Below are 20061 nucleotides of genomic sequence, written 5' to 3' on the forward strand. Positions count from 1 at the left end.
CTGTGTAGGAACCGTATATAACGATGCGGCATACTGGCCCCACACATCAGGAGAAGTAATCAGTGGGGGAGGAGTGCTCATGAAAGAATTGCCATGCCTCTCTTGAGTCTCTACTGAAGAACAGCTTATACAAGTCTCGCTCCATCTGGGCCAAGTAAGCTCGTTTCTTCCGTCGCACACAAGGCGTCGGGAAGCAATCCGAGATTGTCTGTAAGTGATGACTCCTAAAAGAAGATCCCTCTGAAGCTGGGCTCTCATCTCTCTGCACTCCTCATCATACCAACTATTCTGGGGCATGCTCCTAGAATATCGCCTTCGAGCCGGCTAAGTGTGTGGTTATGCCTCTGATGCAGCACCATGCAGTGTCTCAGTCAGTAAAGTGGTGCACTCCTCCACTAAGAGGCCAGGACGAGCTGTTCATAGACGGCTATAGATCTCCTATGTATAAACTGAGTCAGTCTTTGGTGTAAATGTATAATGGGTATGTGACCTACCTCCTGATGTCTGGGTTGTACTATATTGAAATGAAACAGAAAATGTCAAAAGTGCATGATCCACTGCTACGCCCAGTGGTCTGTATAACCGGCGTGTACACAGTAGAGGGCGGTACGAAATCTACAACTTGTTAATTACACACAGAGTACTGATGGAAAACAGAGAGAGTCAACACTTGCGTCCAGGAGCTCAAACGTGTCTAGGGCTGTAATTTCAGAATTTGGCTCAATTTCGACAGCATAACGACTGTATAACTTGTAGACCAAAAGTACAAGTCAGGGGTGACTTCCCATGCAATTCTGGAGCTTTTCTGTGGGCTGGCGAGAAAACGCAGAGCGCTGTTTTTCACTGTTAGAGCCTTTTAAAAGTTCCCAAACCAGTGTTACCAGGGAACGCCTCCCTATGGGTTGGGAACGCCGGAACGGCGTTCCGGAGGGTCTTCATGGCCCGGAACGGCCAGACGTTCCGCAGGGGTTTTTGGTACCGGAACGGCCAGCCCGGAACGGCCCGGAACGGTTGGGAAAGGCAGATTTTCAGATTTTTGAGCTTTATCTTGTGAGGCTCCCCCTTGTTAAATGCCCTTCCCCCCACCCCTTACCTTCACAGTGCACACAAGCTCTCAAGGGTGAAAGCTCAAGCTCTACCCTCTCGAGTCTCGAGTCTTGACTCTCAAGCTCTAGCCTTGTTAGTCGGCAAGGCTCTCCCTCTCCCCCTCTCTCTCAAGCTCTCTCGAGAGTCGAGTCTCCCACTTTTAAGCTCTCTCTCTCTCTCTCTCTCTCTCTCTCTCTCTCTCTCTCTCTCTCTCTCTCTCCGCATCCCTCCCCCCTCAAGCTCTCAAGCCTATACGACATACGTTGGCCATAGTAAGGTTGAATGGTCTTCAAATCAAGTTTTCTGTGAGTATTAGAGTCAAAGGACTCTGACACTACTATATTTGAATCACACAGAGCTTAAAATTGCATTATTTGGGTGTTTTTATGCCTCCCGTTCCGCGCCGTTCCCGTTCCGGACCCCTCACCGTTCCCCCGTTCCGCGGGGGATCCCGTTGCCGTTCCCGTTCCGCGTTCCGGGTAACTATGTCCCAAACACCTATACAACCACACTCTAGCTTCCTTGAAGCTTCTGTGAAGTTCTGGTGCACTCTAGGAGCAAACCCTAAACCTGCAATTTTACACAGCAGTATGTATTTCCTTGTTTTGGGTCGTTTCGGACGGAGCTAACGCATCAACACTCTCCCCAAGACCTCCCGCACGCAATGGGTCAGTTGCATTGTGATTTGGAGGAGTTTTCCCAAGCGAGAAAACTCTCCAAATACGAGTTCCTTCGCGGTGGGGCTGTGCGTACCTGTGGGGGATTAGCAATTAGCTAATCTGGTTCCTGTTCAGAAGGCTCTTGCCTTAGCAAACGCGCATATAACCCACACGATTGTACATGATCATCTGAATAGCCCAACTAGTGGGGCATTAGGATATGTGCAAAGGGGAGAGAGAGATGCGCGAGAGCAAATCGTTGCGCTACATAGAGCAAAGGAGAAGGCAAGCTTTCCATTAAAGCTGTAAACCTGCACCCACTACTCACACACACACAGAGTGTAAGTTCACTTATGAGTCAAATCAGCCTCCTCTCTCAAATGGGGCGCCCCCTCTTCATGCTGGAAGTGGAAAATCCACTTGGAGCCGCTATGTGTCCTATTTGCCCCTTTGTGAGTTAATACTCTAGTTCCCACTAACTTATAAAGCTATAAGTGACTTGCCGAGTGGCCCAAATTCTGTCTGGCGCACACAAGCTTCCATACTCATCAGAATTCAGTGCTAACTGGCTTGATGAGTCCCAAACTGACCGACCTAGACTCCTGATGTGAGAAACCCGTTCGGCGGTAGCCGTTTCACACTGGCCATGCAATGTTCACTTGCACCTTTTCAAAGGTTCCGGGGAAAACAAGTAAAAAAATAGAAAATAAAAATATGTAGTACATATTTAAAGAAGGCAACATGAAAAATACACCTCCTGGTGACACACCCACCCTTGAAATACTGCAAGCGACCTTGCTTGCATGCCAATAATACATGTTGTTATCTCCTGATAACACACATATTCTATGATGGGAATCCAAGATACACATATTTCGGAAAGTGTAGCGTTGGAGGATTAAACAATCCCACCAACCTGGCTACTACACATATATCAAGCATTGAAGTCTTCTAGTGTACTCTCAAGCACAAACTTCTCTAGCCAAATTGTGTATGGAAAGAGTAGTTACGATTGCTTAACTACTCTTTTGAGCATCATGAACCATGCTCTCATATTGCGCCATAGAGCTACGTCAAGTCACTGTGGGTTCCATTTGAAAGGCTTCAAGATATAGTTGCAATAGTTGAGGTGAATCAACCAATTCAGACTCTTCCATCCATTTAGCATTCGATGATGGATAGTTCTTGAACTTCACGAAGTAGCGTCTTGCAACCTTTCCTCTAACCTTCCTTTCCTTATGTGCCAATATCTGATCAGGAACAAGAATCTCATCCAGTTCTTCCACCTCAGGCTGTTCCTCATCATGCATATTCTCTGGCACATCACCGACAAAGGGCCTTAGAAGGTTGACATGAAAAACATTATGTATTTTCCAGTCTTTTGGTAGCTTCAACTTGTAAGCTACATCGTTGATCTTTTCTGAAATCTGAAAAGGACCATAATATCGCATACTGAGCTTAGGAAACAAACATTCCTTGCCTTTCTTTTCCTTAACCTGGCCTTTTCAAAGCGCAAAAGCACCCAATCACCAAGTGAAAATATAAGTTCACGACGTTGACGATCAATAGCTTTCTTTTGCTTAGCCTGAGTCTTCTCAAGAGCAATCTTTATCTTTTTGAATGTTTCATCCATATCTTGCACATACTTGTCTGTCTCAAAAATTTTGTCCTTAGTCTGCAAAATGGGCGGGACTTTCTTCCCTCCTTCCACGATCTTAAATGGTGCCTTACCTGTTGACGTATGCACAGTGTTATTGTAAGCATATTCAACCAATGGGAGATGGTGTTCCCAAGTTGCCTTGTGCTTTGACACATAGCATTTAAGCATATCCAGGACATTAGAATTTGCCTCTTCTGACTGTCCATCAGTTTGCGGATGAAACGAAGATGAAAACTTTAGCGTGGTGCCCATATTCTCAAACAGTGCCTTCTAGAAAAGATTCGTCATACGTGGATCCCTGTCACTGACAATTGATTGAGGCATCCCGTGATACTTAAAGATATTACTCATGAATATCTTGACCATGTGTTCTAGCTTTATTTTCTTCCTAATAGGAATGAAATGGGCCTGCTTATCGAACCTACAAATGATAGTCGAAATCCCATCATTGCCTGTTTGCATTCTTGGAAGATCAAAGATAAAGTCCATTGCTATGCTTTCCCATGGCCTATCAGGGATCGACAACGGCTGCAACAATCCCGGTTGCTTTTGTCTGTCAAATTTGACTTTTTGGCATACTAAGCATGATCTTACAAATGTGTCAACATCTTGACGCAAAGCTGGCCAATAGAAGAATACCTCAAGCCCTTTCACTGTCGCATCAATTCCACGATGCCCAACATAGGGTGGAGTATGACTTTCCATCAAGATCTTTGGCCGTAACTGTTTAGTAACGCATAACTTTCCATGCTTCATGAGAAAGTCAATCTTAAGCATATAGTGCTCATGATGCTGCCCATCAACAAGCTGATCATACATCCTTGCAAAGTCTGAATCTTCAGCATCTTGTGTCTTCATTTCGTCTAGTTCACAATGGTACGGAATTGACAATGCTGAAATTTGGGGCTTTCGTGACAACGCGTCAGCCACCACGTTCTTTTTCCCTTGCACATGCACAATCTGGAAATGGAACATTGACAAGATGTTTGCCCACCGCATGTGTTTCTTAGACAACTTCGTTTGTGTGAGAAAATATCGCAAGGTTTGATGATCTGTTTGGACAACAAAATCAGCCCCTAGCAGATAGTGTTTCCAGCTAGTGAGAGCATGAATTCCTGCCAGCAATTCTTTCTCATAAACTTGCAAGTTCCTTTCGGTCTTCAAAAGAATTCTGCTCTCAGATGCGACTACTCGTCCATTCTGCATTAGAACTTCACCAAGACTATGGCCACACGCATTACATTGAACCACAAAAGGTTTCGAAAGATCTGGCAAAAGGATTACCGGATCTGAAGTCAGCTTCTCTTTCAAGTGTTTGAAGGCTAAAATTTCCTTGGCTGTCCACTTGAAAGTAACTCCTAGATCTAGCAAAAGGATTACCAGATCTGAAGTGAGCTTCTCTTTCAAGTGTTTGAAGGCTAAAATTTCCTTGGCTGTCCACTTGAAAGTAACTCCTTGCAGTGCATGGAGTGGAGAAGCAATCTCAGTAAAATTTCGGATGAACCTCCTGTAGTAGGAACATAAGCCTAGAAAGCTTCGAATGTCATGTACGGACTTCAAGTCTTGTCATGACCTAATTGCTTCCACTTTGGCAGGATCCATGCGTACCCCATCCTTTGAAACAATGTGCCCAAGGAAATGAATCTCTTCCAAAAACAATTCACTCTTCTTTGCATTAATGAGTAGCTTGTTCTTACGTAACTTATTGAAAACTGCAATCAAGTGATCTCCATGCTCCTCTTCAAACTTTGAGTAGACAATCATGTCATCAAAGAAGGTACCCACGAAGTTTCTATGCGGTCTAAAAATTCTGTCCATCATTCTATTAAATGTGGCAGGAGCATTTGTGAGACCAAATGGCATAACAAGAAACTCATAGAGACCAAATGTTGTTCTGAACGCAGTTTTATGGACATCTTCTGGCCTAATGTGTATCTGGTGGTACCCACTCTTTAGGTCTATCCTTGTAAACAATGACGCTCCCTCAAGCCGATCGAGAATGTCATCTATCCTCGGTATGGGGAACTTGTTCTTGATGGTATTTTTATTCAAGGCGCGATAGTCAATGCACATGCGCCATGAACCATCCTTCTTCTACACTAGGAGTACAGGTGAACAAAAAGGGGATGAACTGGGTTGAATCAACCCCTTCTCTAAAAGCTCGTTGACGTGACTCATAATCGCTTTCTGCTAGGCTGCACTAACCCTGTATGGTGGTCTATTCGGTGGACTAGAACCTGGCACAAGATCTAGGGTATGATCCTCAGGTCTCTCAGGAGGTAACTCCCCTGGCAAAGAGTCCGAAAAACAATCACCAAAACCACTGAAAAAAGTTGACCTGTTTTTATCTAAAATATACAAATTAGATACAACTTCAGGTACTTCTTTTGCAAAGATCAAGTACGCAGAAAGATGATTCTTTATTACAGATGAAATAACAGAAGCAGAAACAACTGGAACAGACTCGCCTTTAAGCTTTACATCAAGGACATGTGTAACAAACTGCAGATGTGTCAAAGCCTAAAGAATGGAGCCAACTTATAGATATGGCCGATGGGCCTAAACTGTCACAAAGTGATGACATGGCTGCCCGACAACAGAAACCCTAACCCTAATTTCTACGTGAAACCCTAGCTGTTGAAACCCTAATTTCAAAAATCCTAACCCTAAAACCTGCAAACTCTAATTTTGGAAATCCTAACCCTAAAACTTGCAAACCCTAATTTTGGAAACCCTAACCCTAAATCTGCAGAAACCCTAACCCTAACCCTAAGGACAACATAGAGATTTTTGGAAATTACGTTGGTTGATGACGTGGCAGATTGTACGGATTTCCGTGATTTACGCTGAGAGCTTTTTGGCTTTGCTTTTGGACCAGATGCTTTTATGTTTGAAGGATTTTCAATGTAATTGCTTTTTACGCCAAGGCCTTCAAATATGAGGTTAGGGCTCATTCTCAAGCAGGCTTCCTGGAGAAGGTGTAGAGTCGAGAGTGCTGGCTTGTACTTTGATGATGCAATATAAAGAAATACCGAAAGGGGCGCCAAGGTTTGGACCAATACTCTCTGGGATGGAATTCCGCCACTCCGTGTCGCGTGTCGTCTCTCTCTCTCTCTGTCTTAGTTCAGTTGTTATTGAAGTGCTAAAAGTCTGTTCAGTCTGTTCTTTTCTATTGGCACGCGGTGCCCGTCTATTGTCACAAGACGGGCACCACGTGCCAATAGAAAAGAACAGACTGAGACTGTCGGGGGAGACCGGCTTAGTAGCTGAGACCTGTGACACTGTCGGGGAGATAGGCTCACAGGTGTCACGGACTTGGGCACCCTAAGTCTAGAACCTGTCGCGACACGAGAGAGAATCACTTAAAACACTTCACAATTTTAATATCACAGTTCACTTTGGTCGACACGGCTCGGCGTAGTTTCGTGCCAAGAGAGATTGGCCCCAAAGACTGGCGCCCCTTTAGGTATTTCTTTTATATTAATCTTTGAACAAAGTACAATCCCCGAAGGGTCCTCTGCTCTCAAACTCTACGTCCAGATGCTATGAGGAGTGAGGCCCTTAGGGCTCTTTTATTCTTACAAGGGATGCCAAAAGCAGAGCCCCAAAAGCAGTAAACTCAAAAGCAGAGGGTTCTAAAAACAATAATCCCCAAAAACTGGCTCAAGAATTCCGTAAAGTCACGTTAGCAACACGTTTTACGGGGGTCTGTATTGCCAGCGTGTCAGCGCAATTCTCGGATGTCCGTACTGTCTGCCATGTCAACATCTGTAGGCGGGTGGTCATGCCACGTCATCAATTTGTGACATACCCCCCTCTTGAAAGAATCGTAATCGCCCTCGATTACACCTGCACAATTAAACATAAGCCGTAAACTAGTTTAGTAGACACTAACTCTAAGTACTGACGCACTAGACGACACAAACCCAACACTTATACAAAGACGACAGTCACGTCACATGACATTACATTCAGATCACATCACATACAAATTCATTTCAAAACTCAGACCATGATTGCCAGCAACGTATTTAGTAATGGCATCTACATCCATCCCGGACCTTATCGATGTCGGATTAACTAATCCCATATTGCGATCATGTCTATAGAGATTTTCCACTCAAGCACTGTCATGTGCGACTAATCATTTCCGAGGATTCCCATTTCGAAGTACTTCTCTCATAAAGTCATTTAGCAGAATACAGTCAGCACATCAGTATTCTTGAAACCCAAAGGGAAATCAATGACTTTATTCCATTCATGTAATCTGTGACAAAGGAGCGGAGTAACTTCAGTCCTGCCTGCACCAGATTCAACTGGCTGATCTGTGGGAACTCTTGGAATAGGCACAGCTAGACCAAAAGCGTCGAGGTAAAGTTCCAAATCTGAGGAGTATCTATTAGGTCCTCCTCCTCCATCCATTTCGCATTCAATGCCGGATGGTTCTTAACTAAGAACCACCGTTCACTTTACCTTTCTCTTTCCCGTCTTGGAAAGCCTGTATTTGTTCCGAAACGAGTATCTTCTGGCTCTCTTTCATTTTAGGTTCATCCAAGAGCTATCACCGCTCCAAAGCCATCATCATCTTATTCATAATCGTGTTTTATGCTTACAAATAACAGGTTCTTCCATACAACATTGGTTTCATTCAAAATCTTCTTCCAAAAAGTCTTTCATTCATACAACAAAATAATGCTAATTCATCCATAATGTTCTATCTAAAATCATTTTTGGAATGAGCGTCTCCTCGTCCCGCTGTATTCCTATTCTGTCACTCATCCTTATTCTTGTGCCTTGTTGGGGCACCGTGCAACGATATATCCTTGCTGTCCACATTCAAAACATTTTCTTGCTTTGAAATATTCATCTCTCTGGTCTTCTGTCAGTCGAGATCGTGTATCTTTCTGTTCATCTGTCAGTCGATTTCGTGTATGTGTCTGTAGTCTGTTTCCGTTCCGACTTAAAGGTTCATCTAGTGGGTAAGTCAAGTTACTTGAATGCATCGCAAATCCCCGCTTAGCATGTCCCATCAATTGTTGAATGGACTCTGACGTTTTCTGAAGGCAATAGTCTTGACGTTTTCTGAAGGCAATAGTCTCGAATTTCTCTGGGGAGTCCATAACAAAACCTCTCAATCTACTCCTTAAAACTGATCTTCTTGAAAGAAGAGTTTGGAAGGACAATATCCCAAAATCTTACAAAGTAATCATCCAAAGTATCAACCTTGATCATCCGAAGATGGTTGCAATCTGTTTTCACATCTTGTTCGTACTCTTGAGTGAGCCATGAAGAAATAAAAAGTCTCTTGAATTCTAGCCACTCTGTCGGTGCTTCTTTTCTTAATAAAAGAGTGGACCACCATGTCCGAGCATTTCCTTTCAAAAAGGATGCTGCTTGCCTAATCTTTGAGTGCTCCATATAGTGGCCTCTAGAAAATGCTATATCAAACTGCTGGATGAAGACTAAAGCCTTTAGGAGCATCTCGAAACCCTGAAAAAGTTTCAAACTTTACTGCTTGTCCACCCTCTTTAAATTCCTTGGCCTTTTTGCCCTTGTCGTCGAGAAAATCATACTGATTAGCTTTGTAAAAGTGCTTCCTTTTTGAATAAAACGTATAGTCCGTTCGTCGTTTCTTGCCCTTTCTTTCCTCATCACTCAAGTTAGAAAAGGATGAATTGTCTGAGCTGTAAGAAGAAGATGAGGACGAACTGTACAATGCTTTGAAGCGTACATGCTTCTTCTATTTTCTTGCTTTCGCAAGAGAGGATTTTTGGCCCAAGTAACCAGGGAAAGTCAATTCCCTTGTTACGTTTCTTCAGTTGCTTCTCCTTTGACCCAAATAATTGGTTGACTCGTTTTTCGACAATGTCCTTGAGTTCATCTTCAGTAAACATCCTTGGAGTAGGAGGTTTCTTGATTGCCGGTTTTATTGGTGATTCTATGGCTTTTTGCCAATGAGTATGCAATTCATCCATCCGGTGCCGGATCAAAAATTTGGCGTACTCTGGGTCCTTGGCAAACTGGAGCATCTGCTATGCGCACCCATCAACCTGTTGTTGACATTGCATCTCCATGAGTTGGAACTGCAAAGGCGGAGGTGGCATGTACTCGTTCTCTGCTAATCCGCTTGAATTTTCCGTACTGCCTCCCGCTTCAGAGGTGGCAGGGGAAGTTGTTTGATTCTTGCCTGAATCCATGTGGGTCGCGAGAAGAATCGGATTTCCTTGTAGAAGAGAAATTGGCCGTGCTCTGATACCACTGTCACAGATTTGGGCACCCCAAGTCTAGAACCTGTCGTCGCGACACGAGAGAGAATCACTTAAAACACTTCACACTTTAATATCACAGTTTACTTTGGTCGACACGGCCCGATGTAGTTCCGTGCCAAGAGAGATTGGCCCCAAAGACTGGCGCCCCTTTCGGTATTTCTTTTATATTAATCTTTGAGCAAAGTACAATTCCCGAAGGGTCCTCTGCTCTCAGACTCTGCGTCCAGATGCTCTGAGGAGTGAGGGCCTTAGGGCTCTTTTATTCTTACAAGGGATGCCAAAAGCAGAGCCCCAAAAGCAGTAAACTCTAAAGCAGAGGGTTCCAAAAGCAATAATCCCCAAAAATTGGCTCAAAAGGATTAGTTTTTTTTGCGAAATTCCGTACAGTTCTGGCACGTCAGCAGCGTTTTATGGGGGTCGGTATTGCCACGTCAGTAGTCAACGCAATTTTCGGACGTCTGTACTGTTCGCCACGTCAGCATCTGTATGCGGGTGGTCATGCCACGTCATCAATTTGTGACACCAAGTGGTGGGTGTGGTGCTGTTGGAGGCTATGTTTGTTGAAAAGTATGGCAACAAGGGACCTTATGCCAACCACGTGCTGTGGCTTGAGGTGGGGGGTGTTGTGGCTCAGAGTGACATGGATGATGGATAGGGAATTCTTTCACCATGTGCCCAAAACGATGGCATCTAAGACACTAATCCGGGCGACCCGTAACCACCAACCTTTGTAGAAGGACTTGGTCTATGGTGGGATGGCGAAGTCGTACTTCATCCGGGAAATGGGTGTCCCCCGGTGTGTAGACCTGTATTCGTGGTGTGCCGATCTTTGTAGCAAGTAAACCTGGTATAACCAGGTTCCACCTAGCGACTACACTAGTAACACAACCTGAAAGATGGACTAGGAGCGATGGAAAGGAGGGAGTGATTGGAAAACGAGGGATCCTTTGTTGGCGATCAAACTCCTCTACATCAAAGTCTGGTGTCCAATGCTAAAACCAAGAGTCGGGTCCTTGCAACAATAGAAGAGCAACTGTAGAGAGACTCAGCACAACGGTTGTCTAAAAGCTGCACTTGAAAGATGCCACGGCTGAGCATGATGAGCTCTAAGACGCTGCTTTCGGAGCCATTGAGGGCAGACTAGAGTCCCTTGCGAACTGTGCCACGTGAAGAGGAGAGGCCCACCATGCGCCCAACCAGTGTCCGACCAAGGTAATGTCTAGTGGCTCCCTCAATATTGGCAAGGTCCTCCATAGTCGGGTCATATTTCCAGGTGAAGGGTGCCCGGGCAGTCGTCGTGACGCCTGGTGGAGGTGTGGAGGACGCCATGGAGCAAGAACTGACCAAAGAGTAGGAGTCGAAGAAGTCGAAGCTCTCTCTCTCAAGAAATTATGAAGAGAAATTGCTTGCAACAAGTGTTGATTAGGTGTGTATCCCAGCTCAGAACAAGAACGGTTCAACCAATAGGTGAACGTGGGCAGCTCTTGCAAAGTGCTGAAAATGAGGCCCACTCGTTTGGCGTTTAGTAGAGAACCAAATGCCACGGTGGTGAATTTGCAGCTTCAAAAGGGAGTGTGTGTAGGCCACTATGGCTGGCCTATAACTTGTAAAGCCCCAATGATTGCCGCAGGTGCCGGTAATTAGTGAAGCAAAAAGAGCACCTGTGTTGGTGTTACGCGCAGAAAGGGAAGGGGGGGGGGGGGGGGGGGTTCAAAGGAAATCCGTCATTGGTCTGTGGCGAATCTCGTCAATATCTTCCATAGTGAGTACTCTGACTGGGCGCCTCGCATGTCGAGCTAGGGTGATCCGGATCGTGTTCTGCAGCCTCTTCCGATAATGTGAAGCCCCTCGTGATCGTGGTCATCTGGATTCCCCTAGTTCAATCGTCCGATCAATCAATGTACCTCTGGTTGGGTGTGATTTGAAGCTGAGCTTTGCTGTGGTGAACACTCCTCAGACTGCTCATAAAGAAATCTGTGATTTGCCTCTGAGACTGGCTCTCCCCTTATGTCCTCAGCAAGCTCTCCAAGTGTCTGCGCAGCTCGAGTAAAAACAGGCCTAGGCATCTATGGTCTGGGTATCTCATGAGGGGAGAGAGAGAGAGAGAGAGAGAGAGAGAGAGAGAGAGAGAGAGAGAGAGAGAGAGAGAGAGAGAGAGAGAGAGAGATGAAATGAAATGTTATATTAACGTCTTCAAAAGGCCAAAGTGACCTATGAGACCAGAAAGTTACAATGCGGTGTATCTGATACAAAGTCAGATTAACAAAATAAATTAAACTAGGATAACAAAATATAAATATTGCGGAATCCTAAACTAAGCTGATAGGTGTGAAAGGTGTGAACCATAGTAGTCTCGTACGGTCCTGTACGTTTTGTACGCGTACGATGATGTGCGGTACTAAACGAACTAAAAAAATTTATGATGTACGATGACGTTATGTACGTTCAAATTTAAAAAAACAAATAATTCTCAAGTCTAAGGGCCTAAGGCTTAGGCCTTAATACTTACTTATAGAAACTTGACATTTGTATAGATTACAAGTTCGTAGTTACAATACTACAATGTAAAGAGTCAAGACTCAAAGACTAAAGAGAATGAGCATTACATAAACCAAAATGATCATTGAAATTTGATTAGTAGAGACCAAGTGGCAAGGGCTACAAAGTACTCAAAAAGTGGCAAGGGATACAAAAAAGTGGGGGGACCAAGTGGCAAGGGCTACAAAGTACTCAAAAAGTGGCACACCATAATAGAGAGACTAAATAGTAAAGTCACTAGTCACTAGTGCTCTCATCATCTTCCTCATCTTCCTCTTCTGAGCCTTGCTCATCAACATCATCCTCTTCCTCACAAGAGTCGAAGGATGACGGCTCATAATCTCCATCACTAATGAGGTTGCCTTCATCATCATACTCTAGCTCTCGAGGCTCTCTATTCTCCATAGTGATGGCCGCCGCACAAGAGCCGCTTCCGGAGCCTCTCCGCACATAGGTCCTAGGAGCCTCCGTGGGTGTTGTTGATGCTTTGCCTCTACCTCTTGTAGCCTTGGCACCTCTGCCTCTTGTAGCTGATGTAACTCCATGGATGACGACCTTCTTGCGTGATCGTGTGCGAGAAACCCGGCGATCAATCTCCTCAAGCTCCAAGTAGAGCTCACGAAAAATCATTTGCTCCTTAGGGTCTTGCTCTTTATTGACACTCTTTAGAGTGTCAATCGTAAGTGTGAGCTCATCCACGTTGACCTATTTGACATTTACAACATTGGACAATGAAAACATAATTAGTATATTCAAACTAATTAAAGACTAGACTCTAGAGTATAGAAAATGGAGTGAGTCGTGATTATAATTTATAATTTATACCTGTCGAGCCATAGGCATCTCATGCATAGAGCGCAACATGCGTAAATTGGAGCGACAATAGATAAGTCGCTCTAATTGCTTCGTTGAGAGCTTGTTTCGGATTTTGGTGTGGATGAGGGAGTATGCGGACCAATTACGCTCACATGCTCCCGATGAGCAATCCTAAAACACATCAAGAGAGGCATAAGCTATAAGAGACTATAGTTGAAGAGATTAAGCACAAAATGTAAAAGTTTGAGGCTTGTCGCTTACTTGGCCAAGAACCCTCAAAGCAAGTCGTTTGAGAGTAGGCAATTGATAGCCAAAGCTCTCCCACCAAAATAAAGGCTTCACCAAGGATTGCCGCTTCCAACACAAGTTGGAAGTAAATGCGGTGCCTCGTTGGTCGCTATAGTTGATTACCTCTTGGAGAAATGCTCCAATGTCCTCTTCTTTTAGCACCTTAAAGAGGTAATTGTTGCGCTCCTCAATAAGCTCTTGATTTGCAAAGAGTTCGGGCTTCTTGTAAGCCGGATGCAAGAGAGCCGCAAAGTAATGGATAGGTCTCTTCATCCAATCCCACCGCTTTGTGATTAGGAGGAGAATGTCGTCTCTCTTGGGAGAGTCCTCGAGGTAATCACTACAAGAAGAGAGAGGAAATGTACTAAGTAGAGAAACAAGCATGTAGAATTTAGATATATAGAGAATGTATTATGTAATAATAAATATGTAGTTATACCGTGTTCCATCGGGAGCCCCATCTAGGATTGTAGACTTCTCAATCTCCTTGTAAGCTTCCTCCATGAAGTGCCATAGAAGCCCAATAGTTGCCCCTTCCATGTCGGTCATGCGGAGAGCCTTGCACAAGGGCAAGATCGCAACGACAAGACCCTTAATTTCTTGCCAAAACTCCTCCCGCAAGCAAAGCCGTTGGATGGCTTTTGCATCTTGTTGGGAAGCGGCGGACTCTCCATTCATCCACTCCTTAAACTCATCGGAGACCATGGTCTTTTGTATTTTGTTTTGCACATCATAGAGCCGCTCTAGAAGTAGCCACATGGCGGCAAAGCGAGTGGCCGATGGCTTCTTCAACTCAAGGTCGGAGTAGGTGCGGTAAATGGCAAGCACCCGCACTTTGCCATTGATGAAATTGATGATGGAGAGTGCTTGGTTGAGGATATCTTTCACCCAACCTAGCTCCCCTATGTCTTCAAAGAGAAGGTCAAGGCAATGAGAGGCACATGGAGTCCATACTATGGATGGAAATTCCTTCTCTAGCCTCTTACTCATTGCCTTGCAATTTGAAGCATTGTCGGTAATCACTTGCACGACATGCTCCGCACCAACCTACACAAGAGGCATTTGTGACAAGAAGAGTTAAAACTTAAAAATTAAAACATAGGACTCATTGGAAATTGCTCAAGACATAAAGGCTCGATTTACGGTTTCACCTCAAGAATGGCTTGGCGGATGTGCTTCCAAACGAATGCCCCGGTCACTTTCTTCTCTCTCGAACCCGCATCCACCGCTCGTAAGAAGTACGTACCAAGAGGACAAGAAACAAGAATGTTGATGATGCCCCTCTTCTTGCGGTCGCTCCATCCGTCGGAGAGGATAGAGCATCCATACTTTGCCCAACCCGCACGTACGGGGCTCAAGTGACTTGTCAATCCTTGCCCTCTCTTCATCAAGCTTCTTTGTTCTCATGTCATGGTATGACACACCCGTCCACCCTTCGCATGGACCAACCGCCGCAATTGCTATGATCATCCTCTTCCATCGCTCCAACCGAAGAATGTTGAAGGAGAGATTGCATTCAATCACCGTGCGGGCAATCTCTATTTCCGCGATTCTTTGTCTCTCCTTGAGGAAAGACAAGGGGCCGGAGCATCCACCCACCGATTTCGCAAGAGAAGTTTGCTTTGCCATCTTCGGAGGCCGGCCACCATCACTTGAAGACCCCTTGGACTTCTTGGAGGAGGCACTACCATCACATGAGGCCGCGGTGGCACCGGTAGCCATGGACATAGTTGGAGAGGCCTCTTCCTCCGAATCGGAGCTATCAACATCCGGCGACACGAACTCATCCGAGGTGACTCTACCCTTGCGTGTCTTCAATGGAAGATACTTTCTCTTGCATTCCGCAAGGATATCTTTGGGGATATTAGGACATGGCCCCGCTTGTCCTCCCATCTTTGTCAAGTGGATGATGAGACGGGTGACGGAAGAGGTCATAGCTTTTGGGCAATATTTGCACCACCACTTGCAAGAGTTTTGCTTGCCCCCCACCCGCTCAAAATATCGGCAATGCTTCTCAAAGGCTTCATGAAGAGGAGGCGGCATTATGTAGTATGTAGCTAGTAGCTACTAGTATGATGTATGATGTATCAATAGATTAGAGAGAGAGAGAGAGAGAGAGAGAGAGAGAGAGAGAGAGAGAGAGAGAGAGAGAGAGACCCAAGGAAGCTTGAAGGAGAGACCCGTCACCCAAGGGAGCTTGAAGGAGAGAGATGGTAGACCCAATGGAGACTCGAGAGCTTGAGAGCTTCAATGGAAGCACATGGAGATGAGAGGGTAGAGCATTGAGAGGCTTAGGGCTAAAGCTTGTAGCTTGTAGTTGTAGGTTGTGTTGGATAACAAAGGGGAAGGGTTGCTTAAATAGGAGAGGAAGAGCATGTGAGGCTTGACTCTTGAGCAATGGGCATTGGCCCTTGGGCAATAAGCATGGCAATGGGCCATGGGCTTGAATTTGGCTTCAAAACTGCCCGCAAACGGCTCCAAAAGGCCTACAAACTGGACGTTGCAAAACGGTCAAAAAGCTGCCAACGGTCATAAACTGCATAAAAAAGTCACCGGACGGAACGAATGGAACGCACGGGACGGGTCCGGCCGGACAGAATGAGAGATTCCGTTCGACGTACGAAAACTATCCTGGTGTGAACTAAGCAGTACAATGTGTAGACAATATGGGAGGGAAGTAGAGATCCATCTTCATAGAGATCCATCTTCATCTGCACTCTGGACGACGAAAAAGTATGGCTCGAATCCTTTGCTGTAGCCTCCTTCGAAACTGTGTAGCTCCTCTTCTCCATCGGGGTCGTCTAGATCTCCCTAGCTCCAATGCTCGGTCTATGAGAATGCCAGTAGTGCGGGCAGACCTCTCCATTGTTGGTTGCTCCTCTGTCTATTCTTTTGGGTGTACAATATCTAGTGTAAAGAAATCAGTGATCTGTCTCTGGGGTTGTCTCTCTTCAGCTCTCCTCAGTAAAGTTTCTCTATGATTGTGTAACTCAAGTAGATATAGCCCAAGACATCTCTGATCCTCATAGCTCTTGACCCTAGATAGAGGCCCAAAACCTTCTTTGAATAAACAATGAAAACGGCCTCGTATCTCATAGTACACTGTGCAATGACATATGTAATGTACCTCCGTCTCTGGCTCTAGATGGCATAAGCGGCATATCCTGCTATCTGCTGGTGTCTCTTTGAATCTACCAGTCTCAATCTCGAGCTGATGTGAGGATGTGCGTATCCAACGAATGGCACAACGCAAACCATGAGAAAGATGCGTGTCCATATAGCAAGGTCGAATCACAAACCCATCCCTCGTGAGGTGGAGAAGATGCTCTCTATAGAAAGCCATCTTTGTGCCCAACTCCTGTATCGGCTCTATCCATGTCCTCCTCATGTCCAGCTGGATCAGATCCTGACGAATGAGTCTGTTAATCTCTACCCGCGTCAGAGACCTCAAGGGTGCATGTAGAGAGTATTGAAAAGGAGGCAACCTGTCCATAGTGAAACCATGTGTCTGAAACCATGATGCCATCTGTGCATACCAGCATGATATATCCCCATTAAGAGCTAATTGTCTGGAGGGCTCTAGAGCCACCCTGGCATATCTGTCTCTGGTAGTATCCCACAGACTGTGTACAAAGGACACTAGTTTGGTAAGCGCCTCAATCTCCATAGGGGGGGCAGCTAATTCCGCTTGAATGACATGATGCGGTACGGAAGCCTTGGCTCTAATCAGCTGAGAGATCATAGATACCATGGGCTTCTCCATACGCCTCCAACCATCGTGGCCTACAGAAGGTCCCCAAAGTTGCACCCCATATAACATAGGAAACCAAAGTATCAAAGAGCCATAACTTTGTCCTAGGTTCCTGGGATTGAACCTGCGAACACATTCTCTCCATTCCTCCCAGAGCTACACCAGCTCTAGTTAGTCTAGTCTCTGCTGCTCTTCTCAAAGAAAATCTCGGGCTAGTAAAGACTACCCCCAGGTAAGTGTATGCATCTGTATACTCCACAATCTCGTAACCATATTTGAAGGTAGGTACTGATCTCCTGACCCATTGCGGTGTGGTGTTAAATACTATAACCTTGGTTTTACCTAGGTTTACACACAATCCACTATCCTCTGCAAAACTGCGTAGTGCATCCAAATGTCGTTGCATACCTTCTGGTGAGTCAGATATCAGCACAATATCATCAGCATATAGCAACAATGGGATCCACGTCTCTGGCAGCTGGGCACCCCTGTCACCCTCTGTCAATGTAATTAGACACCTCATCAACATACATACCAAATAGAGTAGGAGACAATGGGCAGCCCTGTTTCACTCCAATAGTAGAGTGAACTAAATCAGATACTCCTTCCGGAGTGCGTACATGTCCCATCACTGATTTGTACAAAGCCATAATCCCCCAAATCACCTCTATGGGCACCCCCATCTCCTGTAGTCTACGCATCAATCGAGCTCTTGGTACCATGTCAAATGCTTTGCGAAAATCCACAAAGCTACAATAGATCCGTCTCCTATGTGCTCTGCCCTCCTCAGTGATGGCCCTGAGTGTCAGAATATGATCAAGAGTGGAGAAACCCCTCTTGAAGCCGGCCTGACCCTTTGCTCGTACACCCTCGCCCTCTGCCCAATTGCTCCAAAATAGATGCATACAACCGTGCCAATGTGTGTCCAACCATAATACTGCGGTAGTTCCCATGCTCTGTAGGGTCACCAGCCTTGAAGATGGGCACAATAATAGACAACCTCCAAGTCTCAGGTAATCCCTCACACATGGCACGATTGAACAACACTGAGAGAGAGAGAGAGAGAGAGAGAGAGAGAGAGAGAGAGAGAGAGAGAGAGAGAGAGAGAGAGAGAGAGAGAGAGAGAGAGAGAGAGAGAGAGAGAGAGAGAGAGTCGTGCCCCTAGTGCTCGCATTCCAACTACAGAACGTGCTCTAGGGTTTGGCAGCTCGCGAGTTCATCTGCAGCAGATTTAAGTGGGCATCTACTTCTCGCTGGTCTGCTCTAGGATTTGTTACAGTGACAGAACAGCTCGCGAGTCGATCGGAAGCAGATTCACGTGGGCATCTGATTTATGTTGGTTTGTTCTAGGGTTTTGCTACTTCATCTACAACAGAACTTGCTCGCGTGGCCCTGCTCTAAGGTTTCGACATGCAGCCTAGGCGACCAACCTACTGCTTGTAAACTCCATGTGCTGAAAGGTGCTTTCGTTGCTTGATTTCCTCGCACCGGACCTATGTTCACAGTATCCACCCGTTTGCAGGAGTTTTCATCGATTTATGCTAAGTTTTTCGATTTAATGCTTCTTTTAGTGCTAGGCTTCATTATGGCTGAGTGTGCCCTTGATCTCCGGAGTCATGACAGAAACTCAGTATGCTGAACTTTGTGTTGATGTATGCTCATGTGTGTGTGGGTGTGGTGTGTCTTGTGTTGGGGAGCATATGTTTGTACCTAGTTCTACACCCACTATTGGGCATTGACGACGTTAGTGGGGATGTCGTGGTATTTTGTCAATACTATGCATTATGGAGCGGATGGTTATATTGTCTTGTGGGTGACTACCATGGGTCTATACCTTGCACTTTCTTTCAAGGGTGAATCTGGGCTTATCTTGGATTCATCTAGGTATATTTTTTAGTCGTATAGCGGACATGCAAACTTCACATTGTGAAGTTTTCATCCGAGTTACGACCAATTGATATTGTGCTTTTTCTTTGTATCTTTTGTGGTGCATATGCCCTATCAACTACCTCATTTTCGTGCTAATTATTTTGATTTAATGCTTCTTTTAGTGCTAGGCTTCATTATGGCTGAGTCTGCCCTTGATCTCCGGAGTCATGACAGAAACTCAGTACGTTGAACTTTGTGTTGATGTATGCTCATGTGTGTGTCCGTGTGTTGTGTGTTGTGTTGGGGAGCATATGTTTGTACCTAGTTCTACACCCACTATTGGACACTGACGACGTTCGTGGGGATGTCGTGGTATTTAGTGAATACTATGCATGATGGAGCTGATCGTTATATTGTCTTGTGGGTTACTACCATGGGTCTATACCTTGCACTTTCCTTCAAGGGTGAATTTGGGCTTATTCTAAATTCATCTAGGTATATTTTTTAGTCGTATAGCGGACATGCAGACTTCACATTGTGCGTATTCTTTCTATCTTTTATGGTGCGAAATCAACTACCTCATTTTCGTGCTATTTTTTTCGATTTAATGCTTCTTTTAGTGCTAGGCCTTATTATGGCTGAGTCTGCCCTTGATCTCCGGAGTCATGACAGAAACTCAGTACGCTGAACTTTGTGTTGATGTATGCTCATGTGTGTGCGTGCGTGTGGTGTGTGTTGTGTTCGGGAGCATATGTTTGTACCTACTTCTACACCCACTATTGGGCACTGACGACGTTAGTGGGGATGTCATGGTATTTAGTCAATACTATGCATGATGGAGCTGATGGTTATATTGTCTTGTGGGTGACTACCATGGGTCTATACCTTGCACTTTTCTTCAAGGGTGAATGTGGGCTTATCCTAGATTCATCTAGGTATATTTTTTAGTCGTATAACGGACATGCAGACTTGACATTGTGAAGTTTTCGTCCGAGTTACGACCAGTTGATCTTGTGCTTATTCTTTCTATCTTTTGTGGTGTGTATGCCCTATCAACTACCTCATTTTCGTGCTAATTTTCTCGATTGAATGCTTCTTTTAGTGCTAGGCTTCATTATGGCTGAG

The 20061-nt window shown here is 45.2% G+C and overlaps 2 protein-coding genes across 2 annotated transcripts in view; one reads left to right on the top strand and one right to left on the bottom strand.

Moving 5' to 3' along the window:
- LST8-1 (Transducin/WD40 repeat-like superfamily protein) overlaps nt 1-20061 on the top strand; it is a 158827-nt gene that overhangs the window by 58334 nt on the left and 80432 nt on the right. The window lies entirely within an intron of this gene.
- LOC147453058 (uncharacterized) lies at nt 8849-14404 on the bottom strand. Its single transcript, XM_086518745.1, has 7 exons — nt 13756-14404; nt 13290-13656; nt 13038-13199; nt 12510-12917; nt 11579-11707; nt 9190-9434; nt 8849-9089 (listed from the first exon to the last, which is right to left on the bottom strand). Exons 1-7 carry the CDS (start codon nt 14304-14306, stop codon nt 8849-8851), a joined length of 2103 nt encoding a protein of 700 aa, XP_086374871.1. The 5' UTR covers nt 14307-14404.

Source organism: Adiantum capillus-veneris, chromosome 8 (assembly GCF_014529385.1).
Source record: "Adiantum capillus-veneris isolate H3 chromosome 8, ASM1452938v2, whole genome shotgun sequence".
NCBI classification, from domain to species: Eukaryota; Viridiplantae; Streptophyta; class Polypodiopsida; order Polypodiales; family Pteridaceae; genus Adiantum; species Adiantum capillus-veneris.